General features: G+C 33.3%; 1 protein-coding gene across 1 annotated transcript in view; it reads right to left on the bottom strand.

Moving 5' to 3' along the window:
* Window positions 1–10,759: 10,759 nt before the first annotated feature.
* The window catches only part of LOC137650507 (uncharacterized), a 15,815-nt gene continuing 12,305 nt past the window's right edge, over window positions 10,760–14,269 (bottom strand). The window contains exons 9-10 of the mRNA XM_068383731.1: window positions 13,947–14,217; window positions 10,760–12,055 (exon numbers count right to left, since the gene is read on the bottom strand). Coding sequence (XP_068239832.1) covers window positions 11,844–12,055; window positions 13,947–14,217 — 483 coding nt within the window. The 3' untranslated portion in view covers window positions 10,760–11,843. The remainder of the gene's footprint in view (window positions 12,056–13,946; window positions 14,218–14,269) is intronic.

Raw genomic sequence — 14,269 nt, 5'->3', positions numbered from 1 at the left:
CATTTTTACTTTAAGGGTTTTATTCCTGGTCCTATTATTATCATCATCATTATTATTATTATTATTATTATTATTATTATTATTATTATTATTATTATTATTATTATTATTATTATTATTATTATCATTATTATTATTACTTGCTAAGCTACCACCCTTGTTGGAAAAGCAGAATGCTATAAGGCTAGGGGCCCCAACAGTGGAAATAGCCCACTGAGGAAAGGAAACTAGGAAAAATAAAATAGAAAAAAATAAAATAAAATATTCTATGAACATCAACAGCAATAAGATAAGTATTTCCTATATAAACTATAAAAACTTAAACAAAACAAGAAGAGAAAGTATATAGAATGGTGTGCCCGAGTGTACCCTCAAGCAAGAGAACTACAAGTTCTGTTTGTAGTATACATCCTCATGTATTTAAAATATCACACAGCGTATTCCGTATTGATTTTCAAATTCACATTATCGAAGCACTTGGAAAACTAGAGGGGCACTCAGTTGAGCGCAGACCTCTGCTTAATTCTCGACCTTGACATTGACCTTTGACCTTAATATGCGTGGATTTTCATACACTCAAATATGAACCAAGATTGAAGTCTGTGTCAACGATGTCCAAACTTATGGCTGATTACGTGAACTGGATATTTTGTTTGACCGTGACCTTTGACCTTGACCTTCCAAAATCTAATTGATTCCAGCTTTTAATATAACAGTTAATCCCTGCAAGTTTCATTATTCTACGATTAAATTGTGGCCAGAAAACTGTTTACCAACAAACACAAACACAAACAAGAGCGAAAACATAACCTCCTTCCAACTTTGTTGGAGGTAACAAGAAAGTCTTCATTTTCTTATTGAAAGCCTTAATATCTTCAGTAAGAATCTCTGGATATCATCTCAGAAACTATGCTTTTATAAAGAAGGATCTGGATGAATATTAGGGAAAAAATTAACTGAGTTTTTACCAGGATTGACTATTGTAACTCCATGTATTACAACCTAGCCATAGTGCAAGTTAAGAAATTACGAAACATAATAAACAGAGGAGCAAGACTGATATGATGTGTCCCAAGCTGAGAAATTATTTATCTTATAGTAATTGAACTAAGAATAAAGTTTAAGATATATGCAACAATCCATCAAGTTATCAGAACCGGACTTCCAAACTAAACAAGAGATTTGCTACATATCGTGCATCCAATAAATCGTGTAGACTCTTGTAGACCAGAGAACAATTACAGATGGTTTCAAATTATTAGAACCAAGATTCATGTCTATTGTAGGTTCTGGAGCTTTCAAATATGCGGCCCCAAGGCTATTCAAGCTCCCACGGGACACCCGAAAGATGGGTTAGTCTAAAAATCTCCAAAACTCATGCTAAAAAATCACCAAAATTACCCAAAAATTCCCATTTCCACAAATATATTTCCTTCTGATCATGCAGACTTTACTAATATAGAAATTACTCACTATACTTCATATATGTGCAAGTAAACTAATTGCAACACTTTAAAAGTTTACTTAACTTTGCTTCTTCTTCATAGAAATTTGTATAGAATATCATCATCAGACACCCAAAATCCCGAAATCTATGGATAAATTCTCAGATCTGGCAACACTGGATATCATGGGTCATGGAGTCTTCGACTCTGCCCTTCAATTCCCGGAGCAAGAAGGCTGCGGTTTTCACGTACCCGCTACCATTATCCGATATGGGTCTTCCAGCATCTATTGTAGGATATCTATAAGGGTTTCAAGAAGAAAGTGAAGACTTTCTTGTTCTATAATTCCTTCGATAATGCTGATTTGCAAATAAACTCCTATTATGTTGTGTGATACATAAAATAACTAGAAAGTATACAATAAGCAACTCTTCTAGGAGGACACTCCAAAATCAAACCATTGTTCTCTAGTCTTGGGTAGTGCCATAGCCTCTGTACCATGGTCTTCCACTGCTTGAGGTAGAGTTCTCTTGCTTGAGGGTACACTCAGGCACACTATTCTATCTTATTTCTATTTTTCTTGTTTTGTTAAAGTTTATATAGTTTATCTAGGATATATATATTTTAATGTTACTCTTGAAGTATTTTATTTTTCCTTGTTTCCTTTCCTCACTGAGCTACTTTCCCTGTTGGACTTCTTGGGCTTATAGTATTCTGCTTTTCCAACAAGGGTTGTAGCTTAGCAATTAATAATAATAATAATAATAATAATAATAATAATAATAATAATAATAATAATAATAATAATAATAACTGATATTGTAGGTCCTGTAGAGAGTGGAATTCCCTTGTATTATTATTATTATTATTATTAACCAAGCTACAACCTCAGTTGGAAAAGCAAGATGCTATAAGCCCAAGGGCTCCAATAGGAAAAATAGCCCAGCGAGGAAAGGAAATGGACCAGAAAAGCAGCCCTTAAGAAAGGCAAGGTTGGAAATAGAAATGGATACAGTGAATTAGAAACGAAAGTAGAGTAGAAGGTTAGAAGGTTGGCGCAGATGCGTTGAAAGGATGCAGCTTTTGCCTACAATGCATTGCGTGAGGTACACTGATGGCGTTGACCCCTCACCCTCTTCTAGACCACTTATGAGAGTATTGAGTAAACGTAATGAATAATATTTAATTGAAAACACACACACACATATATATATATATATATATATATATATATATATATATATATATATATATATATATATATATATATATATAGATAGATAGAAATATTATATATAAATATAAATAAATATATATACAGATAGAGATAGATATTTTATACATAAATATAAATATATATATATATATATATATATATATATATATATATATATATATATATATATATATATATACACAATATATATATATATATATATATATATATATATATATATATATATATATATATGTGTGTGTGTGTGTATATATATGTATAAAATATCTACACACACACACACACACACATGTATATATATATATATATATATATATATATATATATATATATATATATATATATATATATATATGTAACTGTCTTTAAAAAACATTGCAACCAAGTACCTGAATTATGTAGAATTATTTGTGGTATAGGAATAAACATTGATATATGCATAAATTACAATTAAATAAAATTAAGTCGTTTGAAAAAGACGGTTTTATGGAATTAACATAAAATGTAAATTACAAATTATACGAGTATGAGTCATAATAAAATAATAATTAGTATCAAAAAATAAAAATGAACGATAACAAAAAACTGATTATTTTTTAAATAAAATTTTTATTCAAAATAAAACAATACCGAAAATAAGAATTGAGAAGTATTGTAAATGAAAAACAATAAAACATATAAAAGTTGAAATAAAAATCATATCTAATTAAGAATACACCGACTATAAAAGTCCTATAAACAACAAAGTAATAGAAATTATATCTTAAAATATGTTCATGGTTGTTCAAGAGACTTGTTCAACATGGGTAGGACAAGAGAGTACATTTTTGTAACTCTTGCATTGACCTTCATGGACATTCTTCCCTGACTGTGTGGCAAAGAAGAGTGGTCAAGTATTTCCTCTCTTGGCATTCCTGCTTTAGCCCCTTTCAACTCCAAGGAGGTTTAGTAGACCATGATCTAGTGGCTCCTTTCCTCTTGGTAAGGGAAGAAAAGACTCTTAAGCTATAGTAAGCAGCTCTTCTAGAAGGACACTCCAAAATCAAACTATTGTTCTTTAGTCTTGGGTAGTGCCATAGCTTCTGTTTTTAGCTGTGATAAGCGGCTCTTCTAGGAGAAGGACACTCCAAAATCAAACTATTGTTCTTTAGTCTTGGGTAGTGCCATGGCTTCTGTTTTTAGACGTGATAAGCAGCTCTTCTAGGAGAAGGACACTCCAAAATCAAACTATTGTTCTTTAGTCTTGGGTAGTGCCATAGCTTCTGTTTTTAGCTGTGAAAAGCGGCTCTTCTAGGAGGACACTCCAAAATCAAACCATTGCTCTCTAGTCTTGGGTAGTACCATAGCCTCTGTACTGTGGTCTTCCATTGTCTTGGGTTAGAGTTCTCTTGCTTGAGGGTACACTCGGGCACTATTTCATCTAATTTCGCTTCCTTTTATTTTGTTAAAGTACTTATAGTTTATATATATAGTTAATTTAATGTTGTTACTGTTCTTAAAATATTTTATTTTAATTGTTAATTACTTCTCTTATTTCCTTGTTTTTTCCTCACTGGGCTATTTTCCCTGTTGGGACTCCTGTGCATACAGCATCCTGCTTTTCCAATTAGGGCTGCAGCTTAGCAAGTGATAATAATAATAATAATAATAATAATAATAATAATAATAATAATAATAATAATAATAATAATAATAATAATAATAGACAGAGTAGAGAATGTGCGAAACAGCAGTTAGTTGATAACTGAGAGGCGAGGTGAATGCAACTAAACTTTATTAAATAATCACAGAGTTTATATACAGTGACTTGCGAGGAAGAATGTCACAATAATACAAACAAAATTAAACATGAGCTATCGGGTTTATACAGGTTGGTTTAACTACAGTGCAGGAAAGAGCGAATGATAAGATAACAATAAAAACAGTTAGTGTACGAGCGTGTATGAAACAGCTATGGTACACGAACTAGACTTTCTAGACGTTGGGATAAAACTTGTTCAACTCATGAATTTCGACGTTGTGCACTGTTTTAATTTGCATCATTACCTCCGCCAACGAAGATGGTAGAAGGTTATGTTTTCGCCCGTTTGTCTGTTCGTTCGTGAACAACTTCCTGGCCACAATTTTTCTCATAGATGAGTTATGTTGAGACGTGGAAGTGACTCAATTTTGAAACTCCGAGGTCAAAGGTCAAAGTCGAGCGAAAGGTCGACCTAATTAACCCTAAACTTAACCCTAAGTTCGCACAGACTTCAAATACGCCTACGGTCTAAATTGATTATGGGAAAGGCAAGCTGGTTTCGAGAAATAAGCTGCCGTGGTGGAGGTCTGCACTCTTGAAGTGCTTTCCTATTTAGGACTGTCTTTTTATTTAAAACTATTTTTTTTTATATTATTGACATTACAATACTCTATTATTTCAAAATAGATTATATAGCAAATATATATATTTCCACTTATAAATACAGTTTTTATACTATTTTCTATATAGGATAGCAACATTTATGATTTGTGATAACCAATATTCGCCCAGAAGCAAAACACGGCCTCATTTGCATAAACCATACTGTTTGAAACAAAATGTTCTTCTCTACTATATTCATTCATTGCCATAATAACAATCAAAATTTAATAAAACTATTAAAGCAGAATTCACTCAATCCTTTTTAATCGAGCGATTAAAAACCAGAATAAAAAGTATTAATAGTGTACATACTTCTTTCCTTATAACACACACACACACACACACACACACACACACACACACACACACACACACACACACACACACACACACATATATATATATATATATATATATATATATATATATATATATATATATATATATATATATATGTACAACTATATGGCACATTCTTCTATTTTATCTCTGCCTCTTTCTTTTGGTAAAGTTTTTAAGATTTTAGTTTATTTTTCGTTGTCTCCTTTCTTCACTGGGCTATTTTCCCTGTTGGAGCCCCTGGGCTTATAGCATCCTGCTTTTCCAACTAGGGGTTGTAGCTTAGCAAATAGCCTAATAATAATAATAATAATAATAATAATAATAATAATAATAATAATAATAATCAGGTGTCAAAGGAAGTAAGTGAAACTGAAGGTTGTTTATATTTCTTGTGTGAGACCATCCTCTATCAAGGATATGGGAATGTTGAAACATAGAGAGAGAGAGAGAGAGAGAGAGAGAGAGAGAGAGAGAGAGAGAGAGAGAGAGAGAGAGAGAGAGATTCAAAATATTAGATTTTATATCTAAAAACAAATCTATTTGGGCAATGGTGGTTCTGTGAAGATTTTTATAATTTTCACTATGTATTTTAATACATTTAATACCAGCATTACTATCAACTCATCAATTTTATCTACTCTTCAGAATCGATGTGTTCTTTTCTTTAAATGGGAATTGTTAGTTTAACTATGGTTTGCCTTACTGTTTCAATAGTTTACATATGAAAGATCTAATTTAATATTGTTACTGATATTAAAATATTTTATATTATTGTTTACTATTTTTCTTATATTTTATTCACTTCCTTTCTTTTCCTTGTTGGAGCCCTTGGGCTTAAAGCACCTTGCTTTCCCAACTAGGGTTATAGCTTAGACTGTAATAATAATAATAATAATAATAATAATAATAATAATAATAATAATAATAATAATAATAATAATAATACCCGAGGTTCCTGCTATACATGTATACAAGTCAAGTTAGCTAAGCACCCCTTAAAGTCTAGTTTTTTAAGTTTTCTATTATTTTAATTGTTAGGGCTTACTTTAGTAGATGTGCCTAGCGGTATTATGGTACCGAATAATAATAATAATAATAATAATAATAATAATAATAATAATAATAATAATAAAGATTAAACGTTGTGTAGACCGCATTGGAAGCTCTTGCATATTTTAATCTTTATCGACTAAAACAATCCTGTTTTACATTTTTTAGTAAATTAATCTTTTTAAAAGCATCTACCATAGGATCACTATAGGGTAGCTTTATTCCATGAATTTAACCGTATGTGGAAATTAAGTTTGATATCAGTAGAGAGAGAGAGAGAGAGAGAGAGAGAGGAGAGAGAGAGAGAGAGAGAGAGAGAGAGAGAGAGAGAGAGAGATTTTAGGTGTTTCAGACTTTTTAGTCCATCCGCGTGACTTCATTTGCTCTTTGGTAGGAGTTGTTTAAGCATTTAGAGTTCTTACGATCTTGTCTAACTTATTCTTGAACTCGTTCACCGTGTTACTGTTTGCTATATGCGCTGGAAGTTTATTCCAAGTTGAGATACTACCGCTGAAGAGTTATGGGGTCTTTTGACTGGCCAGACAGTAATACATTAAAGTTTGAACACTTCTCTTTGGTTACGGTTAATTTTCTTTTGCCTACACATGCACGCAATAGTCTGGCCTATTCCTTACAGATTTTCCTCTGCCCTTATATACATGACAATGCTGAGATTACCAAAGGATTTTCCTTCACCCAAGGGGTTAACTACTGCACTCTAATTTTTAAGTGGCTACTTTCCTTTTGGTAAGGGTAGAAGAGACTCTTTAGCTATGGTAAGCTGCTCTCCTAGGAGGGCACTCCAAAGTCAAACCATTGTTCTCTAGTCTTGGATAGTGCCATAGCCTCTGTACTATGGCCTTTCACTGTCTTGGATTAGAGTTCTCTTGCTTGAGGGTACACTAATCTATCTTATTTCTCTTCCTCTTGTTTTTGTTAAAGTTTTTACAGTTTATATTGGAGATATTTATTTTGCTGTTGTTACTGTACTTGAAATATTTTCTTTTTCTTTCCTCTCTGGGCTATTTTCCCTGTTGGAGCCCCTGGGCTTATAGCATGCTGCTTTTTCCAACTAGGGTTGTAGATTAGCAAGTAATAATAATAATAATAATAATAATAATAATAATATGGGTTCATAATTTGTTGTCTAGGCTACTTGTGTTGACTCCGTGTGACGGAAAGGGTAGTGGTGGCCTATGTGGTAACGTCCATGACTTGTGATCGCCAGACTGAGGTTCGAGTCCCACTCAAACTAGTTAGTGCCTTAAATTTTGGTCGCTGCATCCTCACCATCCTTGTGAGCTAAGGGAGAGTCAATAGGCCTTTAGGTCTATCTGCTGAGTTATCAGCAGCCATTGCTAGGTCCTCCCTGGTTCTAGCTTGGGTGGAGAGGGGGGTTGGACACTGATTACTAGGGCAGTGTCACTGTCCCTTAAATGTTTCTGGAAATGACACATTTTCAAGAAGTTTTGTGCCATTTAGCACAGAGATCTTACTTCGAAAACCCCTTCAGTCGGACTAGATGGATGGAAGGAAGCGGGAATGACAAGGCCATAACGCCATTTTAGCAACCAAAGCAATGTAAACACTCTGGTATCTGCCGCGGGTCTTGAGACATATTCTATTTGCCATTGTTATGATAAATTTGAAAACCAGGCCCAAATATCTATATACCATAAATAAATTGATACTGATTTTATATTTGAGCCTTTTAGCCTACATGGAGATCTTTAAATCTAATTCTTTTCACCAATATACAATATTCGCAGTAATTCTACGCCAGAGCCAATCGTGATGTAGGCCTATTGGGTCTCTGACCTTGAAAAGTCCAGTTCTGTAAGAGTTGAGCTTGACTCGCTCGGCAATAAATCTCATTTTTAATAATAATAATAAATAATGATAATCTTGAAAACGATAAAAAAAAAAAACTGATTAGTGCATTGATATGTATAAACATATGAAAAAATCCATTTTAACACTGCAGATTATGTTAAATATACATCACATACCCACCCTCTATATCCTACAATTAAGTGTGACCCATATGATAAACAGGCATTAGTGAGAGTATTGCAACAGTCAAAATGACAGATATGTCAAATCACACCATAGCTCTTTTGTCATTTGAATCACTCCAGAAAATAAAATAGGCCAGTCCATTAAGGATGTATTCTAATGTAACCTAGGGAGCTGGTCTTTATACCACTTAACCTAAGCCTGCACGCCAAGGTTGCCTCCTAACCTAACTTAGGGCGCTGGTCTTTATACCACTTATCCTAAGCCATCTCGCCAAGGATGCATCCTAACCTAACCTAGGGTTCTGGCCTTTATACCACTTAGCTTGAGTCAGCACTCCAAGGACGCATCCTAACCTAACCTACGGTGCTGATCTGTATACCATTTAACCTGAGCCAGATCCCCAAGGATGCATCCTAGCCTAACGTTAGGCGCTGGTCTTTGTACCACTTACCTAAGCCAGTGTGCTAAAGATGCATCCTAACCTAACCTAGGATGCTGCTGGTCTTTATACCACTTAAGCTAAGCCAGCCTGCCAAGGATTCATCCTAGCCTAACGTTGGGCACTGATCCTTGTACCACTTAACCTAAGCCAGCCCGCTAAGGATGCATCCTAACCTAACCTAGGGTGCTGGTCCTTACACTACTTAATCTAAGCCCGTATGCTAAGGATGCATCCTAACCTAACATAGGGCACTAGTCTTTACACCACTAAACATAAGCCAGCCCTCTAAGGATGCATCCTAACCTAGGGCACTGGTCTTTACCTGGCTGGGAGAGTTGTCCTCACGAATTTCCCTACACAATCTGACCTTATGCACTGTCAATTAAATCTAATTCGAGGGTTGCATCCTAATGTAACCTTAAGTGTTTGCTTCCCTCCTTAGACCCTACAACCACCTAATATGATAAACAATACAATATGCTAGTTATAACAGCGGTCGAAATATAAGCAAGGGCACAACCTACCAAGCTGTATCACATGACACAGTGGCTAATGTAAAAATAAGCATTACTATATATAATGCATTGCCTTAACTACTCGGAGATATTCAAAGCTTAAGAACACATACGTTACACACACATCTCGAGCCAAAATTTTACAAGAATTAAAGTTAATAAGGGTTGATAATGGCATTCTTGACTACTTTTTCAACTAATGCTGTGGCTTAGATGACGATGATGATGATATTTTATTACGTCACTTGCAACTGTCAAAACTCAAATGACGGATAGCCTACGGTGCAATGTGAGAGGTGTACCACGTTTTGATGCGGAACCCAAGTCAAACGATGTGTTAAGAACATTGTATTTAGCAAAAGAAAAAACGAAGTATATTAATAAATATGTGCAAAAACTATTCAACATGGTTTTATAGCATTAATTCTCGGTTTCGATTGACAATTTGGCTCACAATCACGGAATGTTAACCGGCGAAAGATGACTGACTCATCGATCAGGTGATGGTCAACTTACCTATCCTGCAGTGTGCCCTGTTACCCGCGATAACCAAACTTCCATCGACTTAGAATTAGATAAGCATTTATATAAGAAATGCTCTCTTACTGAAAGATCACATTTCCCCACTATAACTTACACTAAACCGAGTCCTCTATTACTGAAAGATCACACTTTTCCACTATAACTTACACTGAAGTACTGAACTAAATTCAATCGTTATACTCCAGTCACTCAGTGTGGGTTTATTAAGACTCCACTTTCCAGCGCTAGAACCTCACGAGGGGAGATCTGAATAACTTGCAGACATTCGAACAAGCCATTGGGTAATTTTGGCTTATTATTATTATTATTATTATTATTATTATTATTATTATTATTATTATTATTATTATTATAACTTGCCTAGCCAAAAGCCAATAAAGGTTCAGTTCATTTATATGATTTATTTTATCGCATTGGTATACCTTTTCAAATACGTTTTCTCTTGTATAAGTGATGAATTTTTACCTGTGATAAAGTTGAAAATGACTCACCATTGGTTAAGAATGACTCAAGGATAATAAACACTTACAATAAGGTATTATTCACTTTATTCTCACCTGCCTGCAGGAAGCAAATTATATATATATATATATATATATATATATATATATATATATATATATATATATATATATATATATATATATATATATGTGTGTGTGTATATATATATATATATATATATATATATATATATATATATATATATATATATATATATATATATATATATATATATATATATATTAGAGGATAATTCCTCATAAATGAGCTATTTAAAGTTACATTCATCATTTAAATCCAATAAATACTGAATGTAGAAGAAAAAAAAGCAAGTTTTTCACACACAAAATATTCGCAATTTAGAATTATATAAAACAAGCTATAATACTTTGAACTTGCCATTCTCTCTCTCTCTCTCTCTCTCTCTCTCTCTCTCTCTCTCTCTCTCTCTCTCTCTCTCTCTCTCTCTCTCAATGAATACAAAACGCTAGAGATAAAACAAACAACAAGAGATAAATCTAAAAAACAGCATATTAGCACTTCGACTAGAAACCACTTAACTAGCACTCTACCGGGTACAAAAATAACCAGCTATTTCCAGGAGGTTTCGTAACAACAACATAGAACACAACCTTTAAGAAGAATTCTATAGCTACAAAACAAGATTATTTGAAAAGAAGACAGCATATTCGGACATTTTTTTTTTGGAAGTAGGGAATAAAAAGAAATAACATTCATATAAAAATAATATGACACAATCAAGAACATCGGATGCTTTGCTTTTTAGCCGTTTGATATATATTTTTAAATCCATTATTAATTTATGGAACGCTGAAAAACACATTTGTTTATAGGTGGCGTTCGCTTTGACTTAATGTAGTGTTCATGCCACAATATAATTACTTTCTTGTAATAGGTGATCATTTCTTTTTTTTAAATTTTGTGATGTTTAAGTTTGGCATTTAGTCTATATTTATTAACCAGAAAAATATGTTTACTGGATAAATTCGCACCACTACACATACTTCACGTTAGGTAATGTTGGTATCTAATTTCAAAACACAACGTTATAAAACTTCACTTCGAATTTAGATGAAAGATCGTCTTCAAATATTTCTCATTTTACAGCATGACATCGTTCAAATGCAGATATCTTTAGTAGCAGAAAGTGGTACACGAATATATATGGAGACATCAACGAGTTATTAGTCTCATACGTTTAAGCTTGAAACGAACAACTCCCGATCTGTTGCGGCCTTGCGGGTCAACCTCCACTCTCCTTCTTCTATATGGAGTCCACCCCCACTCCTAACGAAAAAAACAGCCTACCACGTAGCCCAACTCACAAAGTCTTGCCCGACACCGTGCTGAAGGCGTGGAAGGAGGAATCCGGTGGGTACGTTGATGCTGTGGACGGAATTGTTCGGATGCGAATGCAGAGGATGGCCGTTACGACGGAAGACAAAACCAAGATGACGAACATGACCACCAGCCCCGCTACAAATTCGGCCACGCTCATGCACATCCCATCTCCGTCTCTTAAGTTAGATTCCTCTGTTTTATTTTGTAAATAAGAAATAGAGAAATGTTAATGTAAACTGGGGAACTTATAAATCACATAAATACACACACACACACACACACACACACACACACACACACATATATATATATATATATATATATATATATATATATATATATATATATATATATATATATATATATATATATATATATATATATATATATATATATATATATATATATATATATATATATATATATATATATCACGTAATCCGCTTAACAAGGAAATTGTTCCATTTGAAAATTGTATCCTGTGATACAGAAATTATTTTTTTTTCTTTTGTAATTTTGACAATACATAAATATCAAATACAGTTCCACCGGTATCCAGCGGCATTATATATATTTGTATTTTCGAACGACTCTGGCATAAAAATAATTATGACAAAACAAAAAGAGCTTTCATTTATTGCTATGCTTTTGATACCAGAAATTTCATCGTTGTTATTTGAAGATTTCAAATGACAGGAAAGTTTTATTTTGAAATTGTATTTTACAATTTCATGATTCTACAGCGAGTATGTGAACAGGGACGATATAAAAATATTTTATTATTATTTTTCAATTTTTTCCTTACAAAATTAATTTTTGTTTATAAATTCTTTCCATACATTTAATTAAAAAAAATTTATCATATAACACTTGGTGTTATCATAGATATTGGGAACTATAAAATATTTTAATGATTGACACCATCTCTTAATTTTGTTTCAACTTATAATCTATGATAATTCATACATATCTAAAGTCGTCACAAAGATTCCGGGCGAAATAAGCTCCGCCCCTGATGACGTCATAGCCAATCATGTTGACTCCCACGTTAGCGGCGGTCATAATACACCTCCTTACAAATTTCAAACTATACTAACATATAATCCTTTTGCTATGACGTAATCAAGGGGAGGGGCTTATTTCACCAGGAATCTTTGCGGCGACTATATTTTAATAGGGTAATATCCAAAGTATATAAATATACATGGCAACAGATTATTCAACTCTCTTATTATTTTGGAATGTTTCCTTCATCCAGGCATACCATACACACCCTGATAAGCGAGCTTTTGCTCCTCTGCGGAGACTATTATTATTATTATTATTATTATTATTATTATTATTATTATTATTATTATTATTGTTGTTGTTCTTGTTATTAGCTAAGCTACAACCCTAGCTGAAAAAGTAGGATGCTATAAGTCCAAGTGTTCCAAAAGGGAAAAATAGCCCAGTGAGGAAAGGAAATAAGTAATCAATAACCTACAAGAGCAGTAATGAACAATGAAAATAAAGTATTTTAAGAACAGCAACATTAAAATAGATCTTTCATGTATAAACTATAGGAGGATAATCATATCAGCCTATTCAATATAAAAAAAATCGCGGCGAGTTTGAACTTTTGAAGTTTCACCGATTCAAACGTACTTATATATAAATGAATTCACACTAAGGTCAAATTCTTGTATAAGGGGGTCAATCTTGAATTAGTATTTATAATAATAAAACTAATAATAAGATAATAATAATAATAATAATAATAAGACTGCGATTCTTCCTGTGCTATTAAATAGGTTATTGCAGAAAAAAATAGCTATCATTCAACAATTGTTGACAAATAATTCAAATTTATCCTTTAGTAAGCATAGAACTTTATTAATAGAGTCTTTTAAATCACCAAGCTAAACTTATCATTAGAATAATGATTTAGGAGAAAATACTGCAATGACATAAGTGGCATTTCGTGATTACCAGTTCATAATGACCTTATGAAATGTCCTTTAAAGGTTTAAAGGCCGTTCATGAACCTTTAAACAAGGAACAAATAGTTAAAAAAAGAAACAATAAAAGGGCAGTAACTTACTGGTGACCAAAGTGATTGGCGAATCCTTAACAATGGAATAATCTTCTGGGGAAATGACCCTTAGACGCCGAGCTAGCTTGACAGCAGCTTCGGCACTCGACCTATTCTTAGCCATAGAGTCGCTAATGCTGTTTCTGCTACTGCTGGGGTAGTCAGACGACGACGCCCCATGGAGACGAGACTCAACTTCGTCAGCAGCTTCCTCCAGCGTTCCGATTTTGGCAGGTGTGTTCTCTTTCTCGACGGGGAGGGCACGCCGTTTACGGCCGGCCTATAGTTCAAAGGAAGATTTATTATTTATGTAGTTTCTTAATATTGTGTAT

The sequence above is a fragment of the Palaemon carinicauda genome, chromosome 12 (genome assembly GCF_036898095.1).
Source record: "Palaemon carinicauda isolate YSFRI2023 chromosome 12, ASM3689809v2, whole genome shotgun sequence".
Classification (NCBI taxonomy): domain Eukaryota; kingdom Metazoa; phylum Arthropoda; class Malacostraca; order Decapoda; family Palaemonidae; genus Palaemon; species Palaemon carinicauda.
The sequence above is the reverse complement of the archived record's forward strand: the minus strand, read 5'-3'. Positions and strand labels throughout refer to the sequence as shown.